At 45.2% G+C, this 22,778-nt stretch overlaps 1 protein-coding gene across 1 annotated transcript; it reads left to right on the top strand.

The window, feature by feature from the left end:
* The first annotated feature begins 122 nt into the window (after positions 1-122).
* TAX1BP3 (Tax1 binding protein 3) lies at positions 123-21,127 on the top strand. Its single transcript, XM_060692429.2, has 4 exons — positions 123-321; positions 15,711-15,830; positions 17,026-17,103; positions 19,608-21,127. The coding sequence occupies exons 1-4, from the start codon at positions 283-285 to the stop codon at positions 19,755-19,757; spliced, it is 387 nt and encodes a 128-aa protein (XP_060548412.2). The 5' UTR covers positions 123-282; the 3' UTR covers positions 19,758-21,127.
* The last annotated feature ends 1,651 nt before the right edge of the window (positions 21,128-22,778 follow it).

The raw sequence follows: 22,778 nt of genomic DNA, 5'->3' as shown, positions 1-22,778 counted from the left end.
CGAAAGGAAAGGCTTCGGCCACGCCCACTTTGGTAAAAACCCCTCCCCTCTCCCAGGATAGGCTGGAGGAGGACTAGTGAGAAGGGGGCGTGGCCAGGGGAAGAAAGAAAAAAAAAAGCCCCGCGTGCGCGGGGGAGAGAAGGGGGCGCGGCCTGACAGGGCGGTGGGCGCGGCCTCGAGGAGGAAAGGGGCGGAGCTTCGCCGTCCAGCTCTCTCCGCTTTTGTTCCGCCGGAGGCGAAGCGACCGCAGCGGCTTCATTGGCGGCGGCGACTCCCGGAGCCATGTCCTACATCCCGGGCCAGCCCGTCACGGCCGTGGTGGTAAGCCCGCAAAGTTTCCACGCGGGACTACAAAGCCCATCCTCCGCGGCCGGCCGTCCCGCAGGGGATGATGGGCATTGGAGTCCAGGGGGGTGTGGTGGGGGGGCAGAAGGGAGGACGGATCCTTGTTTTTCGGGTTCATTCCACCGTGACTCCCTTCCTTCCTGCCTTTCCCGCGAGTCCGTTCCCACGACCTGCAGACACGTGTCAGCCTTTCTGGCGCGCGGGCGTGGTCCACGCGTGTGTGGGGGTGGGTGGGGGAGGGGGAGAAGGGCGTGGCAGGCAAGGCGTCCGTGGAAGTGACCGGAGAAGGGAGCCCCCCCCCCCTTCCCCCCAAAAAATCTCCCGCGACCCTCCCAGGAAGCCGGTTTCTCACGTTCGGCAAGTTTTAAAAGAGTTTTTAAAAAGTCCGGCCTCTTTTTTTTTTTGTGTGATTTAGTCTGGAAGAGTGAAAGTCCAAATTTCGTCTGAAAGTCCGCTCCGGGCATGGGAGGAGGGGCGTTTTCCCCTCCCGCTTTCTTTGGAGGTCCTTCCTTCCTTCCTTTTCTTTCTTTCTTTCTTTCTTTCTTTCTTTCTTTCTTTCCTCCCGTTCTCCTTTCTTTTTCCTTTTCTCATTGCTCCCTCCCTCCCTTCCGTTCTCCTTCTTTTCTCCTGTTCTTCCTCCCTCCCTTTCCCTCTTCCGGCTCCCTTTACTCCCTCCTTTTCTCCTGTTCTCATTCCTTCCTCCCTTTTTTTCTCATTCCTTTCTCCTCCCTCCCTTCCATTCTCCTTCCTTTTGTCCTGTTCTTCCTTCCTTCCTTCTTCCCTCTTTTCCTCCTTTTCTCATTCCTTACTCTCCTTCCTTTCTCCTCCTTCCTTCTGTTTTCATTCCTCCCTTTTTTTCTCATTCCTTTCTCCTCCCTCCCTCTCTCCCTTCCATTCTCCTTCCTTTTGTCCTGTTCTTCCTTCCTTCCTTCTTCCCTCTTTTCCTCCTTTTCTCCATCCTTACTCTTTCCTTCCTTGCTCCCTCTCTTCTTCCTTTTCTTATTCCTTCTCCTTTTACTCCCTCCTTTTCTCTTCCTTTCCTCCTGTTCTCATTCCTTCCTCCCTTCTTTTCTCATTCCTTTCTCCTCCCTTCCATTCTCCTTTCTTTTCTCCTGTTCTTCCTTCCTTCCTCCCTCTTTTCCTCCTTTTCTCATTCCTTACTCTCCTTCCTTTCTTCTCCTTCCTTCTGTTTTCATTCCTCCCTCCTTTTCTCATTCCTTCCTCCTCCTTCCCGCTCTCCCTTCCATTCTCCTTCCTTTCTCTTGTTCTTCCTTCCTTCCTCCCTCTTTTCCGCCTTTCCTCCATCCTTATTCTTTCCTTCCTTGCTCCCTCTCTTCTTCCTTTTCTCATTCCTTCCTCCCTTTCTCCTCCCTCCCTTTTTCCCTTCCATTCTCCTCCCTTTCTCCTTCCCTCCTTGCTCCCTCCCTCCTTTTCTCCTTTCCTTCCTTCCTTCCTCATTCCTCCCTCTCTTTCTCCTCCCTCCCCCTCCCATTCTCCTCCCATTCTCCTGTTCTTCTTCCTTCCTCCCTTCTTTTCTCATTCCTTTCTCCTCCTTCCCTCTTTCCCTTCCGTTCTTCTCCCTTTCCCCTCCTTGCTCCCTCCCTCCTTTTCTCATTTCCTCCCTCCCTTCCTCATTCCTCCCTCTTTCTCCTCCCTCCCTCCCATTCTCCTTCCTTTCTCCTGTTCTTCTTCCTTCCTCCCTCCCTCCTTTCCTCCTTTTCTCAATCCTTACTCTCCTTCCTTTCTCCTTCCTTCTATTTTCATTCCTTCCTCCCTTTCTCCTCCCTCTCTCTCTCCCCTACATTTTCCTTCCTTTCTCCTGTTGTCCTCCCTCCCTCCCTCCTTTTCTTTTCTCCCTCCCTTTCTTTTCTTACTGCTCTCCCCCTTCCTTCTTTCCTCCTTCCTTTTCTCCCTTTCACCTCCTTCCCTCCCTCCTTTTCTTTCCTCCTCTTTTCCCCACAACCACCACCAACCTATCAGCTGGGTTGGGCTGCGATAAGAGTGACTGACCCAAAGTCGCCCATCCGGCTTTCACGTCTAAGGCAGGACTAGAACTCCCATCTCCTGGTTTCTGGCTTAAGGCTCTTCCTGCACCCAAAGGGATCTCTCAAGGCCTCCCTTCCATCCCCTCTTCTCCCCACTGAATCCCCTTCAGCCTGTTGCCCCAAAAGTGCTTCTTTTCAGGAGGCAACTGGACTTTCTATTTTTTTTTCTTTGAAGACATTTCGCTTCTCATCCAAGAAGCTTCTTCAACTCTGACTGAATGATGGGGTGGGAGGGTGGGGGGAATGGAAGGATTTACAGAGAAACCTCCAAGTGGCCTCAATGACTCTCTAAAATGATGCAAATGACCAGCTGTCTCTGCAAGGAATATAAATCCTTCCATCCTCCACCATCCAGTCAGAACTGAAGAAGCTTCTTGGAGGAGAAGTGAAACGTCTTCAAAGAAAAACCAGAAAGTCTTGGGGGGGAAAAAAAAAGGCCCTTTGGGACAACCATGATCTGGATGGCGGAGAACCTCCAGAGACCTTCAGCCTGTTCTCACAGGGCACCCCCTGAAGACCCCCCCCCTCATCTATGCCAATGCTTTTGCATTGGCGTCTTAGATGTCTTAACATTCCCAGCATGATGGGGGTTAAAGGCAACTGGGAATCCAGGACTCCACTCTGCAGGAAAACCAAACTATACTTTTGTGGGAGCTTCATCACTGGAGGCTTTCGGGAAGAGACTGGACTGCCATTTGCCGGAAATGGTGTAGGGTCTCCTGCTTGGGGTTGGACTAGATGACCTTCGAGGTCCCTTCCAACTCTGTTAAGATCTAATCTAACACTCCAGAGGCGGCTGACTTAAAAACCTCCAATTTGTGCAATCTCGCCGTTCCCAAGTTGCAGTCGCTTGGAAGCAGGGTGGATTTGATTTAAATCGAGTGGATTTAAATCACAATTTAAATCAAGATTTAAATCCCTAGTAAAAAGGCTTGATTTCAATCAACTCGATTTAAATCGTAATTTTTAAAGAGCAACTGTCATCTCTGCTCCTCCTTTGACCCACCGTTGACTCACCGATAGTCCCAGTGTTGCAGAATATACAGCCTCCTGCTACATAACTGAGCTCCATTTCATGCTGAATAAACTAAATTATTTATGTATCTTATATAGAAAACTATCTTACGATAGATTTTTACCCCAAAAGTTTTTTATTAAAATAAATTCGATCAAAATCAAAAAAATCCGATTTAAATCAAAAAAATCCGATTTAAATTTTAAAAAATCTGATTTTTTTGATTTTTTTTTAAAAAATCATTGATTTTTATCCACCCTGCTTGGAAGCAAACCCCTTCTGCGAAATCTCCCCATGGAGATTCTCCATCTTCAGGTCATAGGCGGCATAGTAATACGAAAAATAAATAATAAATAAATAAATAAATAAATAAATAAATAAATGTTCGTTCGTCCCAAAAGCTTTTTCCAAAAGACAAATTGACTTTTTCGGGTTTTTTTTTTTTTTCTTCCCTTGGAAAATGTTTCACTTCTCACCCTGAGAAGCTTCTTCGGTTCCTTTTGAAAACTCCTTTGTGGGACCCTTCTCCAAAAGCAAAGGCTGGAGAGGGTCACTTACAGGTAATCCTCCACTTACGACGGTTCATTTAGTGACCGTTCAACGACACTGAAAAAAAATGGGACTTGGAATTGGTTTTTCCACAGTTACGACCTTTGCGGCATCCCCGTGGTCGCGTGATCGAAATTCAGAGGCTTGGCAACTGGTTCATATTTACGACGGTTGCAGACACCACCCCCTCCCCCCGGGGTCACGCCATCCCCTTTGGCGACCTTCCGGCGAGCAGATTCACTTAACAACCGTTATTGCTAACTTATCCACTGCAGTGATTCCCTTAAGAACGGCAGCAAGCGAAGGTCATAAAATGGGGCAAAACTCACTTAGCGACTGTCTTAGCAATGGAAATTTTGGTCTGCAATGTCCTTATAAGTCAAGTATTCCTTCCTTAGGATGGTTTTTTCGGACAGATTCAGATTCAGATCTGGATAGTGAGGAGGTTGGGGAGGAACGTGGGCCAGTCCTGGAGTCTGGGGAAGGCTGGGACGAGGGCTCTGCGTCGGAGGCAGAGAGGGGGCCAAGGCTATCTGGTAGTTCTTTGCTGCCTCTAGAGTCTGACATCAGCGAGGCAGAAGAACAGCGTGAGCCTTTTCCCAGTGTGCGCATGCGCAGAGCTGCCAGGAGACAGGAACAATTAAGGAAACCGGGTCGACTTGGGAGTAAGGCTTGGAGATGATTGGCCCTGTTAGGAAATGGCTATTGTCTAACTAGTTGGTCAGGCAATATATAAACTATCAATACATGTTTGTCAAAAGGTATTATATTTGCTTTAAGACTGTATTGCATCATCCTGTATCCTGATTGGCTAAGCCCTGTAGCCAATGTACTTAAGGGGAAGCCTGAATCATGGCTTGTGGACACTACACCATTTTGTCTACTTATTTGCTGTTACTCTCTACCTGTTCTCTATGATCACTGTTTGATCATTGCTACTTGTTGCTTTCTACTATTTATTGAATGTGTTAATACTGAACTTGTTCCTGTTTGAAACTCAAGAAGAACTGTTTTATTGTGTAATGACAACAACTGGTAAGAAGACTTTGTACTTGGAATGTCCCTGAATTGATATCTTAACTATCGCCTTATCTGTGCATGACTTGGATTGTTATTGGACTTTGCTTTACTTTTTTCTAAAAAGTAAAAGACTGCCACAACTCAGTCTGTCAGTATATTAACTGTGGTTATTCACTCTCAGCCGCTTTCATGTGCTTACTCAAGGGGTACTCTGCTCAATAACCCATAATAACATCGGTTATGAGCCAAGAATATCCTTAACAGGCCCCTCCCATAAGACATAAAAGAGAAACGAACGGGACGTGAGCTTTTGCAGGAAGCAATTAGTTAATCGGGCCGATTCAAGATTTGAAAACCCTGTTTGTGACTCTGTGCCAAGTTTGGCCTTGTCCTGCGTGTGGCAATTAGTTCTCTGGCAGCGTTCCAAGGGAGATAAGGTGAGGGACTAAGTTTGTGCTGTTTAGTTTCTAAGGAAGCCTAGGTCAAAACAATCTGTTTGAACCCAATTCCTCTTTTAAATGCCCTCTGGAGATGTCTGGTTTGCTTCGCGCAATAGCTCGGAGGAATGAAATGTGTCACAATCATGAGACGGAGTTACGTGTGAGTTATGCGTAGCCCAGACAGAGTTTCGTTGGCTTTTCTGCAGGCAGCATCATATTAACAAATGTTTTCTTCTCAAAAGGAGTGAATCATGTTTTTTTGGGGTTAGCTCAGTGATCTAATATTTGCTGCTGGCTCTAAAACTTTGTGCGGGCAAAAGCACTGATTTACTTACCACTGGGATTAAAAACGATCAGAATTGATTTGCTAGGTGTGATGGAGAGGATTAGACATTAAAAAAAAAAAAAAAATCCAGGTTGTAAAAACCAGCTCGGCTGCAAAATTCAGGGAAAGAGCTCTTAGGGGAGAGGCTGTGCCCAAATTGTTTATTTTGGGTTTTTTATTCATTTATAAATTAAGAGCAATTAGGTTGAGACTCGGCTCAAAGTGTTTATTTTGGTAAATGGGTGGTTCTATTAATTTATTAAGAGCTGTTAAGAGAGTCAGCTCAAAATGGTTATTTTGATATATTGGTGGTTTTATTTATAAAGAGCTGTTAGAGGCTCAGTCCAAATTCGTTATTTTGGTAAATGGGATGGTTTTATTTATTTATTAAGAGCTATTAGGTTGAGACTCGGCTCAAAGTGTTTATTTTGGTAAATGGGTGGTTTTATTTATTTATTTATTCAGAGAGAGTCAGCTCAAAATGATTAGTTTGATATATTGGAGGTTTTATTTATTAAGAGGTGTTAGGGAGAGGCTCAACTCAAATTCGTTATTTGGATAAATGGGGTGGTTTTATTAATTTACTTATTAAGAGCGATTAGGGACAGAGTCAGCTCAAAATGGTTATTTTGCTAGATGGGTGGTTTTGGTTAATTTATTTCTTAACAGCTATTAGGGAGAGACGCAATCCAAATTGGTTATTTTGCTAGGATATCTTAACATTTGTTTAATAAATACACAAACAAATATACGCCTTTGCCAGCTGCTCGAATCTGTAAAAAAAAACAGCATCCATGGAAAAGTTGAAAAACTCCCATTCCCTGCAGGGAATTAAAATGTATAAATATACAAAAGTATGAAGGCTATTGCTTAACACATTGTAAGCCGCCCTGAGTCTCCGGAGAAGGGCGGCATATAAATCAATTTAAAAAATGAAATAAAAAATGATCCGGTTAAACATTTCCTCCGCGATTGCCTTTATAATCTGTTTTTCAGTTGAGTTTGCCAGTTGCTTTCTTCTCTCTCCAGCTTCCCTCTCTTCCAAATTTGACGACGATATAAATACAACTTCGTACCTGCAGATTTTCGAGCTGCGTTGGTACTTTACTCCTAAGAGTATTGGGTGTGAGGATCCCGCCTTCATTTTATTTCCCCAACTACCGCCTGGGAGCAGAGTTGCACATACGGAATATAACTAAATCACGAGTGAGCAATTAATTTTCCCGAGGAAGCCCAGGCAAAATCAGGATTGGTGTGGAGGGGTTGAACCGACAGGGCTGCGAAACAGTGGTGAGATTCTGCCGGTTCGGGCGAATCGGTTGTTGAATTTCTGGCTGGCTCCGCTCCTTCCATGAATCCCCACGCGCTCCATTTTTGCTCCCAGGAGGCTGCAGGGAGGCCTACTAGGCCCAAAATGGGGCACTGGGGAGCCCCCCCTCCCGCAGGCCCATTTTTGCTCCCAATGGGGTGCAGGAGGCTGAGTGCTGCCTGTCACAACCCCTGGCCACGCCGAACCCCTGGCCACGCCCACCCAGGTCATTAGGGCAGAGAACCGGTTGTTAAATTATTTGAATCCCACCACTGCTGCGAAAGTGTGTAGGCACACACGCGTGCACATATGTGAACTGAAAAAAAAATTAGCAGTTGTCTTCTAATTAATAGCACTGTTCAGGTAGTCCTTGACATACAACCGTTCGTTTAGTGACTGATCAAAGTTACAACATCCCTGAAAAAAAAGTGACGATCGTTTTTCCAACGTAGAACCATCGTATCATTCCCCCACGGTCACGTGATCGGAATTCAGATACTTGGCAGCTGAACTCACACGACGGTCGCAGCGTCCCGAGGTCACATGATCCCCTTTTTGCGTCCTTCTGACGAGCAAAGTCGACGGGGAAGCCAGATTCACTTAATAACCAGGTTCCTAACGCAACAACTGCAATGTTTCCCTTTACAATGACGGGAAGGAAGGTCGTAAAATGGGGCAAAATTCCCCTAACAGCTGTTTCACTTAGCAACGGGAATTTGGAGCTCGGTTGTGGTCGTAAGTCGAGGAGTACCTGTAGTTGTGTTGCGTGCATGGTGTGCGCTTGTTTATATTTGATTTCTAATTTCCAATTGACCTCATGCAGGACAGACAGGGAGGCCAAAGGGCGAGATGTGGCCTGGGGCTGTAAAATGTCCAGCTCTGGTTTAGATCAAGTGACCCCTAAGCATTCCTGGCCAAGTAGGGGCTTCAATCTGGCCATTTATGATCCAGGGCCAAGAATTTCACTCTTGACATTGTCCCTTATCTTGTCACTGAAGTAGGAAAAGCAGAGAGAAGGTTGGATCCTGGCCACAAAATAGGAATATGGCAGAAGATATTAAAGGCATCACAGTAGTATGTGTCAAAATTGACAACTTTAAGATGGATGGACTTCATTTCCCAGAATTGAAGCAGGTTGGCTAGGGGATTCTGGGAGTGGAAGTCCATCCCTCTTAAAGCATGCTGGCTGGGGAATTCTGGGAGTTGAAGTCCATCCTTCTTAAAGCATTGCTGGCTGGGAATTCTGGGAGTGGAAGTCCTCCCCTCTTAAAGCATGCTGGCTGGGGAATTCTGGGAGTGGAAGTCCACCCCTCTTAAAGCATGGCTGGCTGGGGGATTCTGGGAGTTGGAGTTCACCCATCTTAAAGCCTGCTGGCTGGGGGATTCTGGGAGTGGAAGTCCATCCCTCTTAAAGCATGCTGGCTGGGGGATTCTGGGAGTTGAAATCCACTCCTCTTAAAGCATGCAGACTGGGGGATTCTGGGAGTGGAAGTCCACCCCTCTTAAAGCATGGCTGGCTGGGGAATTCTGGAAGTTGAAGTCCATCCCTCTTAAAGCCTGCTGGCTGGGGGATTCTGGGAGTGGAAGTCCATCCCTCTTAAAGCATGCTGGCTGGGGGATTCTGGGAGTTGAAATCCACTCCTCTTAAAGCATGCAGACTGGGGGATTCTGGGAGTGGAAGTCCACCCCTCTTAAAGCATGCTGGCTGGGGAATTCTGGGAGTTGAAGTCCACCCCTCTTAAAGCATGCTGGCTGGGGGATTCTGGGAGTTGAAATCCACCCATCTTAAAGAATGCTGACTGGGGAATTCTGGGAGTTGGAGTTCACCCATCTTAAAGAATGCTGGCTGGGGGATTCTGGGAGTGGAAGTCCATCCCTCTTAAAGCCTGCTGGCTGGGGGATTCTGGGAGTGGAAGTCCATCCCTCTTAAATCATGCTGGCTGGGGGATTCTGGGAGTTGAAATCCACTCCTCTTAAAGCATGCAGACTGGGGGATTCTGGGAGTGGAAGTCCACCCCTCTTAAAGCATGCTGGCTGGGGGATTCTGGGAGTTGAAATCCACCCCTCTTAAAGCATGGCTGGCTGGGGGATTCTGGGAGTGGAAGTCCACCCCTCTTAAAGCCTGCTGGCTGGGGGATTCTGGGAGTTGAAATCCACCCCTCTTAAAGCCTGCTGGCTGGGGGATTCTGGGAGTTGAAATCCACCCCTCTTAAAGCATGCTGGCTGGGGGATTCTGGGAGTTGAAATCCACTCCTCTTAAAGCATGCTGGCTGGGGGATTCTGGGAGTTGAAATCCACCCCTCTTAAAGCCTGCTGGCTGGGGGATTCTGGGAGTTGAAATCCACCCCTCTTAAAGCCTGCTGGCTGGGGGATTCTGGGAGTGGAAGTCCATCCCTCTTAAAGCATGGCTGGCTGGGGGATTCTGGGAGTTGAAATCCACTCCTCTTAAGGTTGCCATGTTTGAAAAACACTGCCATATAGGCAAAGGGCAAAGCTGGGTCTCGCCCTCTAAACCTCTTTGTTAAATTTAACTTTTTGCAGCTTCCAACCACTTGATACGGTTGTTAAAGATAGAAAGGTCTTATCTTATCTTACAGGGTGAACCCCTGAAGTCCTAAAAAGACCATTGCTGCACAGATTTTTTTAAAGAAAGTTTTTCTCCCGCCACACCAGGGACAAATTCCTTACGTGTGCTAGTCACACTTGGCCAAATAAAACCGTTTTTGCTCGGTTCTGTTCCATTCTACAGGTGGTCCTCAACTTAACGACCACAACTGAGCCCAAAATGTATGTTGCTAAGTTTTGTTAACTCACATTTGTTAAGTGTGAGTTTTACCCAGTTTAATGACCTTTTGGGGGGGCCATAGTTGTTAAGTGAATCACTTCGGTTGTTAAATTAACAACATGGTTGTTAAGCGAATCTGGCTTCTCCCATGGACCTTGCTTGTCAGAAGATGGCAAAAGGGAATCACATGGCAACCGTCATAAATATCAACCAGTTGCCTTCTAGGATTACCTTCTATCCTATCCTATCCAGTATTCTATGCTATGCTAATGCTAATTTTAATTTTAATTCTATTTAATACTTATTCTATTCTAATTCTATTTGATTCCAATTCTATTCTATTTTCTTATTCTTATTCTATTATAACTCTAATTCTTTTCTATTCTATTATAATGCTAATGCTAATTTTAATTCTATTCTATACTATTCTATTATTTCTTATCCTATCCAGTATTCTATTCTATGCTAATGCTAATTTTAATTCTATTTAATTCTTATTCTATTCTAATTCTGTTTGATTCCAATTCTATTCTATTTTATTCTTATTCTATTATAATTCTTTTCTATTCTATTCTAATGCTAATGCTAATTTTAATTCTATTCTATGCTATTCTATTATTTCTTCTATCATATCCTATCCTATCCAGTATTCTATTCTATGCTAAGGCTAATTTTAATTCTATTTAATTCTTATTCTATTCTAATTCTGATTCCAATTCTATTCTATTTTATTCTTATTCTATTATAATTCTTTTCTATTCTATTCTAATCAGGGTGGATTTGATTTAAATCAAGTTGATTTAAATCATGATTTAAATCACTAGTAAAAAGGCTTGATTTAAATCAATTCGATTTAAATCATAATTTTTAAAGAGCAACTGTCATCTCTGCTACTCCTTTGACCCGCTGTTGACTCACTGATAGTCCCAGTGTTGCAGAATATACAGCCTCCTGCTACATAACTAAGCTCCGTTTCATGCGGAATAAACTAAATTATTTATGTATCTTAAATAGAAAACTATCTTACGATAGATTTTTACCCCAAAAGTTTTTAATTAAAATAAATTCGATAAAAATAAAAAAAAATCTGATTTAAATCAAAAAAATCCGATTTAAATCAAAAAAATCTGATTTTTTTGATTTTTTTTAAAAAATCATTGATTTTTATCCACCCTGATTCTAATGCTAATGCTAATTTTAATTCTATACTATTCTATTATTTCTTCTTCTATTCTACTCTACTCTACGTTAACTTTTATTCTATCCTATTTTATTCTACTCTATTTCTACTCTATTTTAACTTTTATTCTATTCCAATCTATCCTAGTCTAATCTAGTCTACATTCTAACCTATATTCTGGTCAATTCTATTCTAATCCAGGGGTCTCCAACCTTGGCGACTTTTAAGATTTGTGGACTTCAACTCCCAGAATTCTCCAAAGTTGGAGAATTCTGTTCTAGTCAGTTCTATTACGCGTCTTAAGTCTTGTACCTCAAGACGAGCCATTTTGCAGGGTTCTGGACACCCCGAACTTCAGCGTTTCCTCTACACCCTTGGGAGTTTCAAGAGAAACACCTTCCAGCTTTTTTCATTCTCTGAAAAAAAAAAAGAAAGAAAGAAAGAAAGGACCTCTACTTCAAAACGAGAGGAAAACTGGCATCCTGGAAGCTGTGGATTGCCGGCCCTTCTTGCAAGCCATCTGTCGGCAAAACCTCGCAGGATTCCTCTTTGTCTTGTTTTCCAAAACGCTTCCAATTTGCCAGCCGGTGCAGTCCACGCTGGCAAGACCCCGGTCCTCGTTCTTTGTCTGCTTTTTTTTATCTTTCTTTCCAGTGAGCTCATCATCTATGGGAGCCTCTGGGGAGGAAACGTATCAATGGGTCCTTGTTTAAAAAGAAGCCAAAAAGGCCCAGTTTTCTTCTTAATGGACACTGGTGCCTCCGGCGGGGAAAAAGCATCTTCTGAAAAGAGAAGACGGGAAAAATAATAGAGGGCACGATGCAAAAAAACAAAAAACAAAATCCCCAACTGAACCCGATTGTTAGGATGCCACACAGTGCCCACTGTTGTGGCCTGTCGGCCTCCTGCTCCTCCAGCAGACAAATCGGAGGAGGAGGCGGTGTGAGAGTCAGGATCAGCATCAAGGAAACCTGAGAGCTCCGAGGGGGAAGAGGGAATGCGGCTGTCAGAGAGAGAGAAGCGGAGGCTGGGCCGTCCGTCAGCCCTCAGATGGAGAGTCAAAACCCCCAGGTCTGGAGGTGGCTGATGAGGAGGAGGAGGAATAGCTGGGTCCAGTGCCTGACGCGCAGATGCACAGAAGGCAGAGGAGAGGAGAGCAGTGGAAATCTATGGGCCGGTCCTCGGGACGGAAGAGCCACCTCTGCTAACGAAGTCCCACTCCTAGTTCTGGGAATAAAAGGCAAGGGGCGGAGATGAATAGATGTGGCAGACAACTATTAATCTCCCCTGCCGGACAAACTTGTTAGCTTGCGGTGAGAGAGAAACTTTTTGCCGGGGCTGCCGGCGGTCCTAATAAAGGAATCTTTTGAGTTAACTTTAGAGGGTTGGCCGTGTTTGGGGAGCGAAAACCCACAGTTTTCGCAGGAGATTCTTGTCTGACCCAGATGAACTGGGGACAAAGCGTCTCTGAATTGTAGCAGGGGGTCGGCCCCACTGTCCTGTATAGATAGCTCATCTGTGTCAAGTTTCCGAAAGATGCCCTAATTAATTCATGAGCCATGATCCAAACTTCAAAGGAAATATAGTCATTTATTAGGAGCAACATTCCGGCAATACTCGGATGCAGTTAGGACTGATCCTACGTAGATTTACGTTCCCCTATGACCCTGTCTCTCCCCTCCTCTCTGGCCATGTCATAAATCACATTCTCCAATTCACCACTTTGGCTGGCTGTGAAACCTAACACCCTCCTTCTGATTGCGGGTCAGAAAGAATGTATGGAATTCACTTCAATTCTCCCTCCCTCCTGCTCATGGCAACTTGAAAGCTTTGCAAGTTGACAATCTATTGACAGCAAGATGATCCTTGGTGTCCCCCTTTCAGAAGTCTGACCTCAAGTGCAGCTGGTGGGAGTTGTTCTCCTCATACAGTTTGAGAGAGTTTAATGCTCCTAATGTCCAACTGCAGGCAGTCCTAGACTTAACGACCAGTTCATTTAGCGACCATTCAAAGTGACCCCGGCACCGAAAAAAATGTGATTTATGAACGTCTGTGGAGATTGTCCGTCATCCAGGACATGGTTGTCCCAAAGGTGTTTTATTTTCAACGTGGACTTTCTGATTTTTCTTTGAAGACGTTTCGCTTCTCATCCAAGAAGCTTGTTCAACTCTGACCGAATGGTGGGGAATGGAAAGGATTTAAACTCCTTGCAGACAGCTGGTCATTTGCATCCTTTTAGAGGGTCGTTGAGGCCACTTGGAGGTTCATCTGTGTCCTCGCCTCAGTAGTGCAAATGGGTGTGGACCCTTCCTGGCTGCAGGATGTTTTCTGCCCTGTGTCGTCGTATTAAGTGAATCATTGAGCTGTCCTCAGCAGTTGACTGATGATGAATTTGTCGATGCCCATGGTATTCAAGTGGTGCTCCAGATGTTTTGGGACCGCACCCCTCACGCCTGTCACAGGGGTGGGATTGAAAACATTTAGCAATCGGTTCCCTGCCCAGTTGTTGGGTGGGCGTGCCATGGCGTGGCCTACTCGGCCTCCTGCACCATGGTGGAGGGGGGGAGCGTTTTCACCCTCCCCAGGCTCCGGAGGCTTTCCTCAGGCCTCCAGGAGGGTGAAAATGCCTCCCCTGGGCTCCGGAGGCTGGAAACGGACCCTATTCTGGACTTCTGATACTTCTGGGAGGCCCGTTTTTCGCCCTCCCAGAGCCTCCACACAGGATCTGCAGTTACCTGGCATCCAAAACGGGCCGCGTGGAGACTCCTGGGTGGAGTGGGCGGGCTCAGCCAGTCCTTGCAACTACCGCTTCAGCGTACCAGATGTAAAATTAGCATCCATTTCGCCCAAACCGGCTGAATACCATCATTTTGGTACTGCCTTTGCTTTCTTCTGCCATCGTTGTCCTGTTTCAGTTTGCAGGTCTCCGTGCAGGTAGTCCTCGAGTTATAACAGTTCGTTTAGTGACCGTTCGTAGTCGCAAACGGCAGTGAAAAAATGTGACTTACGATCATTTTTCACAACTTCAGATGCTTGGCAGCATCTGGTTCATACTTATGACGGTCGCAGTGTCCCGAGGTCACGTGATTCCCCCTTTGGCGACCTTCCGACAAACAAAAGTCAAGGGGGAAAGCCAGATTCACTTAACAACCATATTACTAAATTATCAACATGACTGCAATGATTCAGTTAACGGCCATGGTGAAAAAGGTCGTAAAATGGGGCCAAATTCACTTAACAATGGAAATTTGGGCTCAGTTGTGGTCATAACTCGAGGACTAACTGTATTTTGTTGGGTTTTTTTCCCGTAATATCTTCTCTTCTGCCTCCTGCATACTGCCACATCTACTATCCAAACTTTATGGTCTTTCTTATTGACAATTGTTAAAGTTGTGTAGCAGGTGCCTGTCCGGATTCTAAAATCCCAGAGCAATTTAGCTTCTTCCTTTTCTACGATTCCCTGCTTTATGGTCCCACCAGGGCCCGGCTTCTTTTATAATAATAATTGTTATTTATTTTATTTTTATACTTTTGTGGGAAGATGGGCATGCATCGATCCGAAGATGTTCGGAGTTATTGATTTAAATTTTATCGCGTAAAAAGCCGTCCATTTTCAAAACCAGCTCTGGCCGTCTCCCCATCCGAAGCCAAACCGGCATTCAAAGCCGCATTAAAATGATAAAACTCAACTCATTAAAAACATGAAAAGCCTTGGCACCAAGTCAGCCTTCTGATGTTGCAGCATCTAATCATATTCCCGCAGCGCTCGGAGGAAGAGCTGGGACTTCAAAGCTTCACCAAAGGCTAGAAGGATTGAAGCAAAATCTTTTTTTTTCTTTTTCTTTTTTTCTTTTTTAGATTATCAGAGTCGGAAGGGACCTTGTAGGTCATCAAGTCCAGCGGTCACCAACCAGCAGGGTGGATAAAAATCAATGATTTTTTTTAAAAAAATCAAAAAAATCAGTTTTTTTTAATTTAAATCAGATTTTTTTGATTTAAATCAGATTTTTTTGATTTTTATCGAATTTATTTTAATAAAAAACTTTTGGGGTAAAAAATCTATCGTATGATAGTTTTCTATTTAAGATACATAAATAATTTAGTTTATTCAGCATGAAATGGAGCTCAGTTATGTAGCAGGAGGCTGTATATTCTGCAACACTGGGACTATCGGTGAGTCAACGGTGGGTCAAAGGAGGAGCAGAGATGACAGCTGCTCTCTAAAAATTATGATTTAAATCGAGTTGATTTAAATCAAGCCTTTTTACTAGTGATTTAAATCATTTAAATTGTGATTTAAATCAACTTGATTTAAATCAAATCCACCCTGATCACCGCAGTTAGTCACACGGTTGTTAAGTGAACCTGGCTTCCCCCATTGGCTTTGCTTGTCAGAAGGTCGCAAAAACGGATCACATGACTCCGGGGGGGGCGGGGGGGCCACACACAGCAACGGTCATAAATATGAGTCAGTTGTCAAGGTTCCGAATGTAAAATCACGTGACCACGGGGATTGCTAGTGTGAAGAGCAGTCATAAGTTTCCTTTTTTTTTTTCAGTGCCTTCGTCACCTAAAAGAAACTGTCGTAAGTCGAGGACTATCTGTGTAGTATCCAAGGCCATAGACTGGTTGCGTTTTGAGCTGTGATGGAGTCAGGCGTGAGGGATCAAATTGGATTATTCTTTTTTTTTTCTTAGCAAAGGGTTGAAATCCACAAACTGCGTGAAGGCGAGAATCTCATTTTGGGCTTCAGCATTGGAGGTGGAATCGACCAGGATCCGGCTCAGAATCCCTTCTCGGAGGACAAGACGGACAAGGTTGGCATGGATCTCCCTTTACTGATAATATTTCTTTGATACGTTGGAGTCCATTTTGGAGATCGAGGTTCCGTTACCAATATTTCAGCTCAGGGGTTTACATTGAAAAATGTTTTGTTGAAGAATAAATATAAACTTGTGTGGGTTATAAGGAAAATATAAGGGGTGCAAGGGTTGAGGGAAGGTTTTTACAATATTTTTTTATAGATATTAAATAGTGAAGAGGGTATTTGACTACGTGTAGTGGATTTGTAGAGAATAAGATGAATAAGTTTATGGAAAGCTATTAAGTAAGGAATGTTTCCAGGAAGAATTAACATTAAGGGTATGGGGTAAAAAGTAAAGATAAGGTTCTTACAATATATTTTATTTGAGATTGGTTCTAGAATTCACTGTTTCCTGGTGATTGGCCCACAGTCACCCAGCTGGCTTTCGTGCCTAATGTGGGACTAGAACTCACCATCACCTAGTTATTGGCCTAAAGTCACCCAGCCAGCCTTTATGCCTATGGCAGGACTAGAATTCACTGTTCCCTGGTGATTGGCCCACAGTCACCCAGCTGGCTTTCGTGCCTAATGTGGGACTAGAACTCACCATCACCTAGTTATTGGCCCACAGTCACCCAGCCAGCCTTTATGCCTATGGCCTCTGCCTTGCAAGCCAACAGCAAGAAGAAACAGCTCCTTTCAGCTTCAGCACAGCCTAATTAGCCCAAGTTGATTGGATCGGCCTCCCGACTCTCAGCTGTTTTGCTCTCAGCTGTTTTGCGCAGGGCTCTGCTGCTTGCTGCAAAGAGGTAAATTGCTGGAGCAGATTTTTTTTCCCCCTTGTGCTAATCAAGCTATGCTGAAAACGAAAATTGAAAGTAAAGCAAGCTGTTTGCTGCAAAGGAGGCAAAATTGTTCAGAGGCAGGAGCAGAGGGAGATTTCTTTTTCTTCTTTTCCTCACCAAAAAAGGTAGGTGCGTCTTATACTCCGGTGCGTCTTATACTCTGAAAAATACGGTAAATAAATAAAATAGAACCTCCCGCATTGAACTCTTACCTACGTGGCTAACAATGGCTGGAGAAAAAAGGCAACAGGTTGTCAGTAAACGATGGCCGGGGGGGGAGGTGGGGGGCAGGTTCATGAGAGCTCATCCAGGCAGTGACCCCCCCCCCTCTCACCTCGTTTCTCCCCCCCTCCCCCACTCCAGGGCATTTATGTCACACGCGTGACCGAAGGTGGACCTGCAGAAATGGCTGGATTACAAGTCGGGGACAAAATCATGCAGGTAAAATTCCGTATGGTTTAAGGACCAGCTGGACACTTCCAGCTCCGCTCTTGGTGTCTTTAAAGCCAAATGGATGGAGATTTATTATTTATTTATTTATTGGTTTGATTTATATGCCGCCTTTCTCCGGAGACTCAGGGCGGCTTACAATGCGTTAAGCAACAGCCTTCATACTTTTGTATATACCTGCTTAGTAGGGCTTTCGCCCCCCCCCCCCCCAAGCGGTGTTCTTTTTTTTATACAAAGTCAGCTTATTGCACCCCACAATCCGGGTCCTCATTTTACCTACCTCAAAAGGATGGAAGGCTGAGTCCACCTTGAGCCTGGTGAGATTCGAACTTGCAGTAATTGCAGGCAGCTGGTGTTACTTAACAGCGCTTAAGTCTGCTGCGCCACCAAGGTTCTGTTATTATTCCAGAATCCCAAAAGTTAAGAGCCTTGGTAGTACAGGGGTTTAAGGCACCCTGTTATTAAGCTGGTTATTAAGACCAGCTGCCTGCAATTACTTCAGGTTCGAATCTCGCCAGGCTCAAGGTTGACTCAGCCTTCCATCCTTTCTAAGGTAGGTAAATTGAGGACCCAGTTTGTGGGGGCAATAAGCTGACTTTGTATAAATATACAAAAGGATGAAGGCTATTGCTTAACGCATTGTAAGCCGCCCTGAGTCTCCGGAGAAGGGCGGCATATAAATCAAATTTTTTTTTTAAAAAAGTGCTTTTTTCAAGAGGCACCTGAACTGTCTTGTTTTTTTCTTTTGAAGACATTTCGCTTCTTATCCGAGAAGCTTCTTCAGCTCTGACTGGGTGGTGAGGAACGGAAGGATTTATATTCCTTGCAGACAGCTGGTCATTTGCATCCTTTTAGAGAGTCGTTGAGGCTACTTGGAGGTTTATCTGTGTCCTCAGGGAAAGCTGAGTGGTGTCAATGTATTCCTGTAGTCTGCAGTTTTTTCCTCTGGAAATCCATTCCTACTCCCACACCCAAATTGTATAGTTTTAGTTTAGTTTAGTTTTATTGAATTTGTATACCGCCCTACTCCCGAAGGACTCAGGGCGGTGAACAGCCAAGGAATAAAACAATATAAATACAAAATTTAAAAAAGAATAAAACGAATTAAATAATTTGGCCGAACGAATTTAAAACCCCAATACTTTAAAACCAAATTTAAAATTTCCATTTAAAAAGGGGAAAGACTTAGGTCAGGCCAGCCTGATGAAACAAGACTATGAAGAACTCTTCTTCCAAAAGAACAATAAAGCAACAAACTATATTTAAATATAATCTAAATCCTGCATCAGCCAAGCTACGTCACCGGTTCGAGGGAAGTGAGCCTGCAGCTTACAGCTTTTAATCAATTGTGTTATTTTGAAAAAGGGATATTGGGACTTCTCCTGATCTTTGAATTTGATATAATAATAGTCTGTAGAGATTCTCAGTCCTCCGTGACATGATTGTCCCCAAAGGTGCTTTTTTCAGGAGGCAACTGGACTTTCTGGTTTTTTTCTTTTGAAGACGTTTCGCTTCTCATCCAAGAAGCTTCCTCAGCTCTGAGTGGATGGTGGGGAATGGATAAACCAGATAAACCTCCAAGTGGCCTCAACGACCCTCTAAAAGGATGCAAATGACCAGCTGCCTGCAAGGAGTCTCAATCCTTCCATTCCTCACCATCCAGTCAGAGCCGAAGAAGCTTCTTGGATGAGAAGCGAAACGTCTTCAAAAGAAAAACCAGAAAGTCCAATTGCCTCTTGGAAAAAAAAAAAAGCAATTTGTGCGGGTTGGAAAGGGACAGCGAAAGAGCCCCAGTGTTGTGGCTCCGTTACCTGAGCCTGTGTCATTGGCAGGAAAGGACTCTGAGAGTGAAGGAGAGGAGTTGGCAAGGCCTCCCTCTCCAGGACCCTCCTCTCTGGCAATGCCTTCAGTGTCTGCCGAAGGGCAAGAGATAGGGCCAGGGCCAAGCACATCCACGCAGCCACAGATGGACAGTGACGAGAGTAATGAGTCTTGGCTGGATCCTCGACAGCGTCACAGAGATAAGCGCACGCAACAGAAGAAAAGGTGTGCCCAAGATTAGGCTGAGTCACTGGACCACACCCCACAGGATATAAAAGGGAGCGTGGTGGCCAGTCAAACCTTGTGACGAACAAAGGTGAAAGCTTCCACGCCATTCTGCATTGCCGGATTTTTGCTATAAGACTTTGCTGGATTATCTCTGGACTTGATTGTAATTATTGAGCTGTTTCTTTTGATGTACCAGAAGTGGGGAGAAGTTATCTCTCCTCTTCGTAAATAATAAACTCTTGGCAGGCAGCCACTAGGTTGTTGCCAAGTTCCGTTATCATAAGGAAAAGGATTTTGCCAGCTGGTTTGGTTTTAACTCTCGAACATCTGTTGATGTGTGTGCGTGTGGTTGGGGACAGAACACTCAGATGTGTGATCCGGGGACTGTAAGAATACCCGTGTTTGATCGTGACGCTTACCGTCAAACTCGCTCTGAATTCTTGCAGGTGAATGGCTGGGATATGACCATGGTGACTCACGACCAAGCCCGCAAGCGTCTGACCAAGCGGAACGAAGAAGTGGTCCGGCTGCTAGTGACCAGACACTCCCTGCAGAAAGCGGTCCAACAGTCCATGCTGTCCCAACCCTGCCACTGAGCGGGGACGAGCGACGGGCCTCCAGGACACGGCGTAGAGATGTTGAAGATGGACCACAGAGCTTTATCACCTGTTGACCTGAGGAACTTAAAAAAAAAAGACAGATGTCTCCTGACACACCTATGCAAAAAATGACTCTGTTCCAGCGGGGCGTCCCCGTAAAGGGCGCCTCTGGGGGCAGTTTGATGCCCACTGGATCAAAGACGGTGGGCATCAAACCGCAAACGAGAGGATAGCCTGGTTCTGATCCACTGGGAAACCAACTAAGAGCTTTTCTCCCAGAAATCCTCCAGTGGGACGAGTCCGTTCTTAAATTTCCGTTTTTGTAAGGCGGCCATCTTGAGGGACAAGATGGCCGCCTAATGAGCTTCTTGCAGTCCTCTTAGCCAGACCAAAGTTTTTACTGCCGATATCTAGAATCCCGCACGGGTTTTGTGTTTAAGAGGCGTCCAACCGTTGACTTGTCTCCTCAGAGACACCGAGAAGGCCATGATAGACGGGCATTTGAAACCGGTCCCCTCTTTCCAGAAGTCCTCAAATGAAGGCGATCAGTTTCAGTGGCCTTAAGCCTTTCATTTGCCTGGACTTCCGCTCGGCCAGAATTCCTGTTAACCACGATCAGTCGGAAACAGGCCGACGTTAGCGACTCCCGTTGTGTCGGGAAGCCGCGGTTTCCACCCTCGAGGGGTCTCTCGACTTTTCCAAAGTTAGCTTCCAATCTTGACTGTTGTGCCAAATTTCTCCCCCGAAGGCCTTTTTCTACGTCTTGTAAATAACGTCCCTTCCAACATTTATATCACTAATTTATTTTAGTATATTACTGCTATTTTGACTCGTGAGTGGTGTGGTGGCCTAGAGGTGTGAGCTCTTGCCTCACAATCAGGGGGCTGTGAGTTCGATCCTAGGTAGAGGCAGATATTTCTCTCTCTCTTGGCACAATAAGAATATGTCTGCCGTACAAAACTCTGCATTGGTGACAGGAAGGGCATCCGGCCATTAAAACACTCTGCTAGCTCCATTCAGTTGCCCAGATTCCACCCCGCAAGGGATTATGGGGTCATTAAAAAATGATGATGATGACTGCTATTTTGACTCGTTTAACTTCCGGGCCCTTAAATCTCGGCCTGTCTTGCAAGGAAAATGTGTCACAACCCTTCTATCTGTTTCTTATCCCTGTGGTTTGTCTTTTCGAAGCAGAAATGGCGGTGGGAAGGACGGTGGTGGTTTTTTTGACAAAGCCTTGTGGGTTTTTTTTTTTTTTTTTTTTTTTTTTGGTATTGCCGGATCGCATCGGTTTAGTTCGGAGGTTAAAGCAACCAACAGGCTGCTGTAGATCGTTTTACACAAAATAAACCAAGCTGGACTTCTGATCTCAAAAGTCTCTTCCTTTTTTTAAAAAAAAGAAAGAAAAGAAATTAAACTAGAAGCCTGGAGTCAATTAAAAAAAATTGCATATATGCCCAAGAAATGAATGAGGAATGAGAATGAGAAATTGAGAATGAAACGTTGTACATGTACAAATAGTCCTTGACTTACAACTGTTCGTTTAGTGACTCTCCAAAGTTACCACAGCACTGAAAAAAAAGTGGCCTATGACCATTTTTCACACTTAACGACCGTTGCAGCATCGCCATGGCGCCGGCCACGTCATCAAAATTCAGATGCTTGGCAACTGACTTAAATATTTATCCTGGAATCGCGCAATCCCCTTTTGCGACCTTATGATAAGCTAAGTCGATGGGGGAGCCAGATTCACGGAACAACCGTGTGACTGACGTCACAGCTGCGGTGATTGATTTAACAACTGTGGCAAGGAAGGTCGTAAAACGGGGCAAAACTCACTTAACAACTCTCTTGCTTAGCAACAGAAATTTGGGGCTCCATTGTGGTCGTATGTTTGGAGTGGTGCGGTGGCCTCACAATCAGGAGGCTGTGAGTTTGATCTTAGGTAGAGGCAGATATTTCTCTCTCTGGGCACAATAAGAATATATCTGCCAAACAAAACTCTGCACTGGAGACAGGAAAGGCATCCGGCCAGTAAACACTCAGCTCCATTCAGTTGCCCAGACTCCACCCAACAAAGGATTATGGGATCGTTAAAAGACGATGATTGTGGGCGTATGTTCCTTGACTTAAAGCCACAATACGGGATCAAGAGTTTCTGTTGCTAAGCCAGGCAGTAGTTAAGTGAGTGGCGACTGATTTTACGACCCTTTTACGACTCCCACTATCACTGACACGGCAAGCCACTATCTAAAATCAGCAAACCCCTCTTCCTTCTAGCACCAATGATGTTACCTAGTTAGGTAATGAAACGTCTGCAAGAAAAATAACCAAGCTCCGAGAGCACTAAGGACCCCCCAAATTGCAGCACCCTCCTCCTGAAAAGTAGCCCCCTCAGTTCAATTTAAATGGAGAAGGAGCAGATCCCTTTGTCTTCAATCCCGGTCAGATAAACAAGGTCTTACGGAAATCCAACCATAGGCCTGTCTGTTGTGGTCCACCAGCAGCCTGCGGAGCTGGCAGCGGAGTCGGACAGTGAGGAGGCCGGGGAGGACCATGGGCCAGTCCTGGAGTCTGGGGAAGCCCTGGATGAGGGCTCTGCATTGGAGGCAGAGACGGGGCCAGGGCCATCTGGGAGTGATGCGCGGACTCCGGAGCCTCCAGAGTCGGACAGCAGAGAGGCAGAGGAACAGGAGAGCCTGTTCCTAGTGCATGCATGCACAGAGCTGCCAGAAGGCAAGAGCAGCTAAAGCAAAAGGGACAACTTGGGAGTAAGGCCAGGAGATGACTGGCCCCTCCTATAAGGCTTAAAAGAGCAGCAAAGGCTCTTGGGCTCTTTGTAGGAAAGCAACATTGCTAAATCTGTTTCCAGTTGGTGTCTCGTTTCGGGACTTTGTGGGGCTTTGCCAAGAAAGGCCTTTGGCAGCGTGCCAAAGAAGATAAAGGTTTGTGATAAGCCCAAAGGACTTATTCTGAAAGACTTGTTTTGCAATTAATTTGGACTAAACTGGGAATGAA

The sequence above is a fragment of the Pantherophis guttatus genome, chromosome 1, assembly GCF_059756535.1.
Source record: "Pantherophis guttatus breed Tessera chromosome 1, ASM5975653v1, whole genome shotgun sequence".
Classification (NCBI taxonomy): domain Eukaryota; kingdom Metazoa; phylum Chordata; class Lepidosauria; order Squamata; family Colubridae; genus Pantherophis; species Pantherophis guttatus.
This window is presented reverse-complemented; position numbering and strand designations above follow the sequence as displayed.